This window comes from Hyla sarda, chromosome 6 (assembly GCF_029499605.1).
Source record: "Hyla sarda isolate aHylSar1 chromosome 6, aHylSar1.hap1, whole genome shotgun sequence".
NCBI lineage: Eukaryota > Metazoa > Chordata > Amphibia > Anura > Hylidae > Hyla > Hyla sarda.
The window spans coordinates 176,450,380-176,461,965 of NC_079194.1; the positions used below are offsets into that span (position 1 = coordinate 176,450,380).

At 42.6% G+C, this 11,586-nt stretch overlaps 1 protein-coding gene and 1 pseudogene across 7 annotated transcripts in view; one reads left to right on the plus strand and one right to left on the minus strand.

Annotated features, from left to right (window-relative positions):
- Positions 1 to 7,809, minus strand: part of ADAT1 (adenosine deaminase tRNA specific 1) — a 48,366-nt gene extending 40,557 nt beyond the window's left edge. For 3 of the 7 annotated variants that reach the window (XM_056525846.1, XM_056525844.1, XM_056525845.1), the window contains exons 1-3: positions 7,653 to 7,809; positions 5,960 to 6,114; positions 4,386 to 4,442 (exon numbers count right to left, since the gene is read on the minus strand). In XM_056525846.1, the coding sequence (XP_056381821.1) occupies positions 4,386 to 4,442; positions 5,960 to 6,114; positions 7,653 to 7,660 (220 nt within the window). In that variant the 5' untranslated portion in view covers positions 7,661 to 7,809. The other 4 variants (XM_056525851.1, XM_056525848.1, XM_056525847.1 and 1 more) reach the window with 4 other exon arrangements.
- A 1,683-nt stretch (positions 7,810 to 9,492) lies between these two features.
- LOC130277902 (U2 spliceosomal RNA) lies at positions 9,493 to 9,614 on the plus strand (annotated as a pseudogene).
- Positions 9,615 to 11,586: the final 1,972 nt, after the last annotated feature.

Consider the following 11,586-nt stretch of genomic DNA (forward strand, 5'->3'; position numbering starts at 1 on the left):
GCAGTGTTGTTTCCCAAATAGTGTGCCATGTGTTTTTTTTTTTGCTGTTCTGGCACCATAGGGGCTTCCTAAATCCAACATGCCCCCAAAAACCATTTAAGCAAAATTTGCTTTCAAAAAGCCAAATGTGGCTCCTTCTCTTCTGAGCGTTGTAGTTCGCCAGCAGAGCACATGACGTACACACTTGGGGTATGTCCGTACTGCATAATGCATTTTCTCCTATAAACTCTTGAGAAAATGGTAAATATGTTGAAAAAAATGCATTTTAGTGAAAAAAATATAAATTTCATTTACACATCCGACTTTACGGAAAAGTTGTCAAACACCTGTGGGTGTTAAAGAGTACCTGTCACCAAAAAAATCTTTACATATGGTGTATTAATGTATGGCAAACTTTCTAATTGAATGTAATAAAAAAAAAAATAGTTTATTTCTAACCGTATTTACTGTTTGAAAAATTCACCACTAGGGGTCTCCCTACATGTCCCAGCCGCATAGATTTTGGACTCATGCTGGCCTGGCATGAGTCGGAAATCTCAGATTGTAGCCGGGACATGTGACCAGCACAGCGCTGCTCCCTGCTTGTCAATCAGCTATTGGTTGTGGGGAGAGCCACCGCAGCTTACATCCCCCCCCCCCCCTCCCCACGAAGGCTCGAGGACAAGCAGGGCTCTGGGCACCGAGGACAAGCAGGGCTCTGGGCACCGAGGACAAGCAGGGCTCTGGGCACCGAGGACAAGCAGGGCTCTGGGCACCGAGGACAAGCAGGGCTCTGGGCACCGAGGACAAGCAGGGCTCTGGGCACCGAGGACAAGCAGGGCTCTGGGCACCGAGGACAAGCAGGGCTCTGGGCACAGAGGACAAGCAGGGCTCTGGGCACAGAGGACAAGCAGGGCTCTGGGCACAGAGGACAAGCAGGGCTCTGCGCACAGAGGACAAGCAGGGCTCTGCGCACAGAGGACAAGCAGGGCTCTGCGCACAGAGGACAAGCAGGGCTCTGCGCACAGAGGACAAGCAGGGCTCTGCGCACAGAGGACAAGCAGGGCTCTGCGCATTGAGGACCTCACTCGCATCCCCACTGCCTTCAGCCAGTGACGTAGCGCCTGCTGGGGCATGCCCACATCCTCCTGCCGAAGCTCACACTATATGAGTAAGAAGAGAGGTAAGATACAGAGCTTTTTTTTAAAGCTCTTAAAACATAATTTTAAGGAAGGGGGGGGGGGGGTGTTAGGTTTAGTTAGGGAACATAACTTAGTTTAGAAAAGTTTATTTAGTGACAGGTGCTCTTTAAAGCTCACTGTACCCCTTGTTACGTTCCTTGAGGGGTGTAGTTTCTAAAATAGTATGCCATATGGTTTTTTGTTTTCTTTGCTGTTATGACACCATAGGGGCTTCCTAAATGCGACATGCCCCCCAAAAGCCATTTCAGAAAAACTCACTCTCCAAAATCCTTGTCGCTCCTTTGCTTCTGAGCCCACTAGTGCACCCACAGAGCACTTTACATCCACATATGAGATATTTCCTTACTTGAGAGAAATTGGGTTACACATTTTGGGGGGCTTTTTCTCCTTTTACCCCTTGTAAAAATTCAAAAACTGGGTCTACAAGAACATGTTAGTGTGAAAAAAATGGTGAATGAATTCTCTCCTTCACTTTGCTACTATTCCAGTGAAATACCTAAAGGGTTAACACACTTTCTGAATGTAATTTTGTGTACTTTGGAGGGGTGCAGTTTTTATAATGGGGTAATTTATGTGTTATTTCTAATATGAAGGCCCCTCAAATCAAAACTGAACTGGTCCCTTCAAAATGAAGATTTTGAAAATTTTCAGCCCTCTGATGTCTTCCAAAAGTAAAAACATGTCAACTTTATGATGCCAACATAAAGTAGACATATTGTAAATGTGAATTAATATAGAATTTATTTGGTATGTCTATTTTCCTTACAAGCAGAGAGCTTCAAAGGTAGAAAAATTCAAAATTTTCTAATTTTTCATGACATTTTGGAATTTTTCACCAAGAAATGATGCAAGTATCGACAAAAATTTACCACTATGTTAAAGTAGAATATTTCATGTAAAAACTAACTCGGAATCAAATTCATAAGTAAAAGCATTCGTTTTTCCTCCTCCATTTCTAAAAATCGTAAGGCTTTCAAATTTGCACCTACAGACCCTTATAAGGGCTTGTTTTTTGCATCACCAATCGTACTATGTAATGGCATCACTTATTTAATAACATAATCTGCGGTGAAACAAAAAAATAACTTTTTTGTAGGGTGAAATAAAAAAATGCCATTTTGTAACTTTTGGGGGTTCTGTTTTTACGCAGTGCACTTTTCGGTAAAAATTACATCTTATTTTTATTCTATAGGTCCATACGGTAACAAGGATACCCAATTTATATAGGTTTTATTTTATTACTTTAAAAAAAAATTAGAACTGCATGAACCAAAATTAGTATGTTTAAAATTTTCTGACCCCTATGACTTTTTTATTTTTCCGCATACGGGGCTATATGAGGGCTCATTTTGTGTGCTGTGGTCTGTAGTTTTCATCGGTACCACTTTTGTTTTGATGGGACTTTTTGGTCGCTTTCTATAAATTTTTTATGGTATATGAAGTGACCAAAAATGCACAATTTTGAACTTGATATTTTTTTACGTGTACGCCATCTACCATGTAGTTTAACTAACATATTTTAATAGTTTGGACATTCACTCACACTGTGTTAAAATAAAGTATTAAAAAATTAACATAATCATATATGTTATTTAAAATATAGGAAATAGGGGGGCGACAAACTTTTATTATGGGAGGGGCTTATTCACATTTATTAACTTTTTTATTAGATTTTTTTACCTTTTTTTTTTTTTTTTTTTTTTTTTTAATAGAGGGCTATACCATGTAATCTTTTGATTGCATACACTGTTCAATGCTACAACATAGCATAGGATTGATTAGTGTTATAGGTGCTCTGCTGCTTTAGCCTGCCATGGCTGGCTGGGAGCATCAGATCACCGATCGGACAGGTAAGGGCCCTCCGTCTGTCCTCTCAGCTGATCCGGAGTTCACGATTTCACCGTTTTAGATGCCGAGATCAACTTTGATCGCGGTGTCTAAAGGGTTAATGCCGGGCATCGGCCCAATCAGCGATGTCCGGCATTAAACCTGGGTCCTGGTTGCTCATAGCAACCAGGACCCACAGGGTGAGAAGCATGCCCAGCTCATAAGCACGCTTCCAACCCCAGTAACAAAGGATCGAGCAATATGTCAGCCTGCCATTCACTGAGCCATATAAAGGCTCATTAACCAAGCACTGATAAATCATCACTCACCATGGTGCAGCCTCACACTGTGTTCACACTTTGTGTAACTACATCACAATGGGGGAGATTCATCAAAACCTGTGCAGAGGAAAACTTGACCAGTTGCCCATAGCAATCAATCAGATAGCTACTTTCACTTTTGAAAAGGCCTCTGAAAAATTAAAGGAACGATATGATTGGTTGCTATGGGCAACTGGGCAACTTTTTCTCAGCGCAAGTTTTGATAAATATCGCTGAGGTTTTGGAGCAAATTACCAAATTTTTGGTAAAAATTGTGTTTTTACTGTGATTTGCCCATGTCTCTTCATCACGTCATTTTTAACACAATTTCGCCCAATCTCTGCAAAAATGCAGTCTTACCTTCACGCATGAGACAAGCCCAAGCTTGTGAATATGTGCCTTAAAATCCGGGTGTTTGGCCAATGTGTTTAGTACATATGCCCAGCATAAGAGATAACGTAAGACAGATCAAGAAGCACCAGAGCATCTTTTTCACCTAAAGATCCCAATAAGCAGCCCCAAATCTTCTTATTTATGCTATAAATTAAATATTTATGCTCTGGCTGATTTTATTTCTATACAAACAATCTTATGTCCATGGCCACCGTTAAGGGTAGGTTCACACGTGCGGATTTACAGCGTATTTCCAAATCCGCTGGTGAAGGCCCGCTCTATGCTGGCTTTACATGTGCATGCTCATAGCAGCAATACGCTGCTACCAGCAGACACACTGCGATGTGCGATGTCGCAGTATATTCGCACATCGCGAGAGCTCTCTGCCTAGCTCAGAGCAGGGAGAGCAGCCGCGATGTGCGAGTAGGCCACACACATCGCTGCACTGTTACCAGCAGGCACATGTAAAGCCAGCATAGAGCGGGGCCTTCACCAGCGGATCCGCAGCTAAATACCCTGCTAAAATCCGCGCGTGTGAACGTACCCTAAAACAGCTAAAAATCTGAAAAGGGGATGACTGTTCAAGGACACTAAAACCCTCATCTCCCTTCTATGCATAATCTGTAATAACTTTTTATCAGGTGTCAAGATTGTCTGTACTCACCAGTTTTCCGTAATTTTGACTGACCAATACATTTTGTCCCAGTTCCCATAGCAACAACTGTGAATTATAAGAGGGAAACACACCAGTTAAAATCTGCAATATATTGTATAAGCCAACAATACTAGAAACATTATACAACCTAGTGGACAGAATGAATATTACACAAGAAAGAGGAAAATAAAATGGAAAAAGTCTCCATTAAAAATGTCTTACCATTTATCTTCTACTCAAAGAAAGATAAATCCATCAGATGCACTTTCTGCTCTCTCAATGCAACAGCAAAGTTGGAAATTGAGTTGCAGAGGAAAAGCCATCATCTCATATGTGTATCAAAGCATTATCGCCTGACTGGCAATCTAATAGCCCATATGGATGCAAGGAGAAAATACAGGATAAATATTTTCATCTATTTTGCATCTTTTTTTAAACTGTACTTTATTTTCTGTCTACAAAAATACAAGATCAAGGATACATGCTTAAAGGGGTTCTCCACCATAAGGTGATTTTCGTATGTACCTGGCAGACAGTAATGGACATGCTTAGGAAGGATCTGTGCTTGTCTTGGGGCTAAATGGCTATGTTGTGAGATTACCATAATACTGTGGCTAGCTTTTTGTGAACTGGTATTTCCTGTTTGACTTTTCTTTTTTGCCTACAAATCCCATAATTCCATTTTCCTCCCTTCCACACATCAGCCACCCCACCCATTGAAACATAAATGAGCTGCATCCATTCAAAAGACCTGTGGTTTTCACTCAGGGTGCCTACAGCAGTTGCATTAGTTGCAGATTGATCTGTTTACCACCAAGCGATCCCTCCACCCATTGAAGCAGACGGGCTCCCTGTCATCAGCTGACTAGTGAGTCAGGTCTCGGCCGCATTGCAACCTGGGAAAAATCTGAGACAACAGTCATTTTGAATGCTGTTAAAAATAAATAGTGGGGCGAAAATCACAGAAGAATTGTGAGAAAACTGTCACACACAGGCACAGACACTATATTATGAACTACACCAACTTTACAGCCCCTGTAGCACAAATAAAAAAAAAATCCTGGAATACCCCTTTAAAATTGCTGCCAATGCTGAAGCCTGCAAATTGCCAGCAGCTAAAATGAGTGTTCTAGAGATTTGCTACAGTCCCATAGCGTGTCCTTCCGCCACAACATCATTGGAGTTTTGCTTTAACATATTATTTTGGATGCAGTTGGGACTTTTAACAGTTTAAATCAATTAGTAGTGCTACATAAAGTGGAAGTATAGCTCAGGCATAATACATATGTAGCTACACCAGCAGAGGTTGCTTTTGTTAGGCCCCAACTGCCAAGGCAATTCAGTGGCACCCTGTGATTGTGCCTTCTCTAGTTCAGGGTTTTTCAACCAGGGAGCCTCCAGCCTTTGGCTGTCCAGGCATGCTGGGAGTTGTAGTTTTGCAACAGCTGGAGGCACCCTGCTTGGGAAACACTGGCCTTGATACTGTAGTGGGCAAGATATATAATTCAGCTGTGGCTATACATTGGATGTAACTGTAATGCAACCTGCAAACTAGTTTATCAGCCAAAAGCCAAGACTATAACCTTTCTTGATGTCAGTCTTTCCCGCCACAGACTCCACTTGTACCACTGCAGCCATCAGAGTCCATTCCTTGCTAGTATCTGGTTGGCCTTGCTTAGGGAGCCTGGTGCGGTAATGTTCATAACACAGAGCAGCGATCTCATCCGCAGCGTTCAACCTATAACCATAGAGAAAATCACATTACGAACCACAAGCAATAGGATGGCAGTGATGTGTAATTCAGGCTAATGTGAGAATATTATAATTCTTTATATTGATATAGTGCACACAGATTCTGCATTGCTGTTCACTAAAATTAATAGCACGGTCCAATGGCCCAACCTGGATAAGTGGGCGTTCTGGTAAAGTTTTGTTTTTAAACCCTATAGAGAAGCTTATTGTTTTTTAAGTTTCCAGCACTCCTGATCAATTACTATGGGAGACGTAGTCTTTTTAACTTTTTTAGTCGGAAAACGTTGCATGCGGATCTTATAGATTTAAAGGGGTACTCCCATGGAAAACTTTTTTTTTTTTAATCAACTGGTGCCAGAAAGTTGAACAGAATTGTAAATCACTTCTATTAAAAAATCTTAATCCTTCCAGTAGTTTTTAGGGGCTGTATACTAAAAAGAAATCCAAAAAAAGAAATGCATTTCCTCTGATGTCATGACCACAGTGCTCTCTGCTGACCATTTTAGGAACTGTCCAGAGCAGGAAAAAATCTCCATAGCAAACATATGCTGCTCTGAACAGTTCCTAAAATGGACAGCAGAGAGCACTGTGGTCATGACATCAGAGGAAATGCATTTCTTTTTTTGGATTTCTCTTTAGTATATAGCCCCTAAAAAGTACTGGAAGGATTAAGATTTTTTTATAGAAGTGATTAACAAATCCGTTTAACTTTCTGGCACCAGTTGATTTAAAAAAAAAAAGTTTTCCACGGGAGTACCCCTTTAATCTTTTGCATTGATGGCATAAGCCAGTGTTTCTCAACCAGCGTGCCTCTAGCAAAACTACAACTCCCAGCATGCCCGGACAGCCTTCGGCTGTCCGGGCATGCTGGGAATTGTAGTTTTGCAACAGCTGGAGACACAGTGGTTGGGAAGCAATGGCATACGTAATGTCTAGAGATGAGCAAACTTACAGTAAATTCGATTCGTCACGAACTTCTGGGCTCGGCAGTTGATGACTTTTCCTGCATAAATTAGTTCAGCCTTCAGGTGCTCCGGTGGGCTGGAAAAGGTGGATACAGTCCTAGGAGACTCTTTCCTAGGAATGTATCCACCTTTTCCAGCCCACCGGAGCACCTGAAGGCTGAACTAATTTACGCAGGATAAGTAATCAACTGCCGAGCCGAGAAGTTCGTGACGAATCGAATTTACTGTAAGTTTGCTCATCTCTAGTAATGTCGAATGTTACGAGGATATGCCATCAACTTCTAAACGGCAGACTATAATAGTTGCCAGGAGTCAATGGGTGCTGGGAGAACACTGCTGCATACCACTAGAACAGGTTTAACTTGGTAGACTTGTTAGGCTGCTTTTTTGTTGTCATGGAGATTATGAGGGCCCCGCTGTCAGGTCTAATGTTTGTATGGACACCAAGTTTACACATAACTAGCCCTAAAGAGTTTGGGGCGGCGCAGTGCATGCCGGTATCTAAGCTCTCTCACTAGTTCCTCTGGCACCCGCTTCCTCCCCACACCGAATCTATTACCCCTCCATTCTCCTCCGGCGACAATGAGATGACGTCACAACATGCGACGCTGACAGTTCTTGCCCGCCGCAGCCTGGAGACTCGGGTGTGCGCACAGACACTCTCTCTCTCTCACTCTCTCCGCCTATGTTGGGGACGGAATCGACGTTATGCGAGGGGGGTTCTGGGAACTGTAGTCTCTTCCTGGTGGTTGTTTTCGCTAGGAAGCGCGGATGTTTATTGCTAGACTACAATATCCAGAAGCACTCGCGGGATACCCGCCTGCCGCACAGCCAGTCTGGGGAACGCTGGCCTTTATCTGACTGTATAATACAAAACCCAGGGGAGCTATATACACACACACACACACATATATATATATATATATATATATATATATATATATATATATATATTGCTAATAAAGCACGTGTCTCTAAAGTGTTCTTATCTGAAAGTAACCTCCAGACGTAGTGTCGTAAAATCCCAGAAGCCCCATGTGCCCCCATATGTCAGTCATATAGGTTTTTGTATAGCTGGAAACATGGCACAATCTCTAAAAAAAAAAAAAAGATTACTACGCCAATTAAATAGATGACATTTGTTTTGGTAATGTTTACCGGTCAAAAAAAAAAAAAAAATACTTTGGACTCTGAGACCCCACTAGGTCACAGACATGTCAAAAAGTTTTTATTGGTTGAGGTCCCAGTGCTGCTTTACTCTTTGTCCCTGCTTGTTTTCTTGATAGGCGGGGGTCTCAGCACAAAGACACCAACCGACAAAACCTTTTTGACATAGGTTTTTTAGTAAATGACAGGTATTCTTTGAAGCATTATTTGAAGAAACAATAGGTAAACTGACAGCATGAGCTAACATGGCCTTAATAAGTGACATTTTACTTCAGGTCGTGGTAAAAGACATTTCAAAAGTGCATATGCTATGTTTCAGCCTCCGCATAGGCCTTTGTCAAGCTTAAAGCGTACCCGTCAGATCACGGTTGCACTTTTTCTTGCACTTTGGGTGATAGGGAAATATAATGCGTACCCGTCAGATCCAACAAATTTTTTTTTTTTTAAATATATCACTCAGTACCTAATCCTGACCATGTACATCTAATTTTGATGTGTCTAGCACCTTTAATTATTTTTTTATTACACTTTTAATTTAGCTCACTAGTCTGAATTCCTCTCAAAGGGAGGGGGCGTGGCCTCACTGTGCTGGTCTCCGCCCCCTCCCCAGTATGCTGTCTGCTCACATCTCCCCTAGCATTAGCAAAACTACAACTCCCAGCTTGTCCTCACTGACAGTAGCAGGACACAACCTGACAGTGGGAGGATTATTCCTCCAGCTGTGAGCCCTGCGCTCACAGCTGTCAATCAAGGAAATGTGTCCATGACATAGGCGATGACGCATGGACACAGCAGGACTAGTATGTGTTCAAGCAGCCAGGGGGGGCAGTTCTTTGACTGGCTTTTTCAGTATGAAATACTGAAAATTTTGTAATGAAAGCAATAGCAAAACCTATTGCTTCAAAAGTTTTTTTTATCTGACCATTAAAGGGGTACTACAGCCAAAAAGAACTTATACCCTATCCACAGTATAGCGGATAAGTAGCTGATCGTGGTCAGTCTGACCGATCAGCTACATATCCCCTATAAGTTAGTTTTGGCTGCAGTACTCTTTAACTGAATAATATAAATTTTTGAGACAACTTTTGATGATGCTGTCAGTTTACCTTTTCTTTGGGATGTTTTTATGAGTATGGGACCACTGGCTTGCTGCCTCTGATTACCCTAAGTTAAAGGAGTACTTTTTGCATGGTTCCTGAAATAAATGAGCAACTCACTCACGCCCCCATTCTATTGCTTCTCGGCCTTTTGGCTAAGATCACGTGTAGTATCTGTTCTTATCAGTTTGTGCCAGTGGACGGGAAACACTAGTGTGCGACTGGTAGGGATGGTTGCTGCATGGAAGGGACTTGGTGTGCCAGGGTGTTCTGGGTCTGGTTCTGAGGAATCAGCTTAACTGCTGCCCCGATGCAACCTGTGCCCTCCGGGTCTCGCCATGAGGCTGGGAGGGTCTAAAGCCAAGGTTGAGAGCACGTTCCTGGGCTCTTTAAAATAAAAATACATTCTTTGACCACCCTCTGCCACTGGATTTGACATGAGTGTGCTACATTATTACAGCGGGCCTGGCTTTCTTCAGCGTCCCTTGTCATGGCCCTTCTCCCGAAAACTTGACCTCGGAGCAGTTCCATGACGTGCTGAGGTTGCTGAAGAAAGCCAAGCCCACAGTGATCATGTACAGTAGCTCAGTAGTTGGGAGTTTTGCAACAGCTGGAGGAACCCTGTTTGGGGAACACTGCCATGTCCATCCCTATGCAAATCCCTAATTTAGGCACATCTGGAACTGCAAAGATGCAGAAGAAAACTCGATCCTCCTGGCGCTCAACAGGTAAGCCGAAAGAAGCCGTTAGGACAATGGATGAAAGATGAAAAACCTTTATTTAGCACTACGGACTACGCGTTTCAAGGGGTGGGACCCCCTCTTCGTCAGGTCCTCTGATAGGTTTAACAATGGAAAAAGTACGGAAATACCCCATATGTGGGTGTAAAGTGCTCTGCGGGCGCACAACATGGCTCAGAAGTGAGAGCACACTATGTACATTTGAGGTCTAAATTGGTGATTTGCACAGGGGTGGCTGATACAGCAGTTACAGCGGTTCTGACAAACGCAAAAAAAAAAATCACCCACATGTGACCTCATTTTGGAAACTTCACCCCTCACGGAACATAACAAGGGATATAGTGAGCCTTAACACCCCACAGGTGTTTGACAAATTTTCGTTAACTTTGGACGTTAAAATAAAAAAAATGTTTTCACTAAAATGCTGGTGTTACTCCAAAGTTTTTATTTTCACAAGGGGTAATAGGAGAAAAAGCCCCCCAAAATTTGTAACACCCTTTTTTCTGAATATGGAAATACCCCCATATGTGGATGTTAAGTGCTCTGTGGGTGCACTACAGGGCTCAGAAGAGAAGGAGCGCCATTGGGCTTTTTGAGAGAGAATTTGGCTGGAATTGTATGCCATGTGTGTTTACAAAGCCCCCATGGTGCCAGAACAGCGGACTCCCCCCCCCCCCCCCACATGCGACCCCATTTTGGAAACTACAACCCTCTCACGTAATGTAATAAGGGGTACAGTGAGCATTCAGACCCCACAGGTGTCAGACAGATTTTTGGAACAGTGGTCCGTGAAAAAGAAAAATGTAATTTTCTTTACACCCCACCCCAGTGGGGTGTAAATGCTAACTGCACCCCTTATTAAATTCTGTGAGGGGTGTAGTTTCCAAAATGGGGTCACATGGGGGGGGGTCCACTGTCCTGGTAGTACGGGGGCTTTGTAAACACACAAGGCCCCCAACTTCTATTCCAACCAAATTCTCTTTCCAAAAACCCAATGGCACTCCTTCTCTTCTGAGCATTGTAGTTCGCTCGCAGAGTACTTTACATCCACATATGGGGTATTTCCATACACAGAAGAAATTGGGGCTTTTTCTCCTATTACCCCTTGTAAAGACCAGCATTTTAGTGAAAAAAAATATTGTAGTGCACCCACAGAGCACTTTACATCCACATATGAGGTATTTCCTTACTCGAGAGAAATTGGGTTACAAATTTTGGGGGACAATTTCCCCTATTACCCCTTGTGAAAATGAAAAATTTGGGGTTGCACCAGCATTTTAGTGAAAAAAAAAAAAAAAATTTTCATTCTCACGTCCAACTTAGCGAAAATTCGTCAATCACTTGTGGGGTGTTAAGGCTCACTATACCCCTTGTTACGTTCCTTGAGAGGTGTAGTTTCCTAAATAGCGTGCCTTGGGTGTATTTAAAAAATTTTTTTTTTTTTTTTGCTGCTCTGGCACCATGGGAGCTTCCTAAATGAGACAAGCGC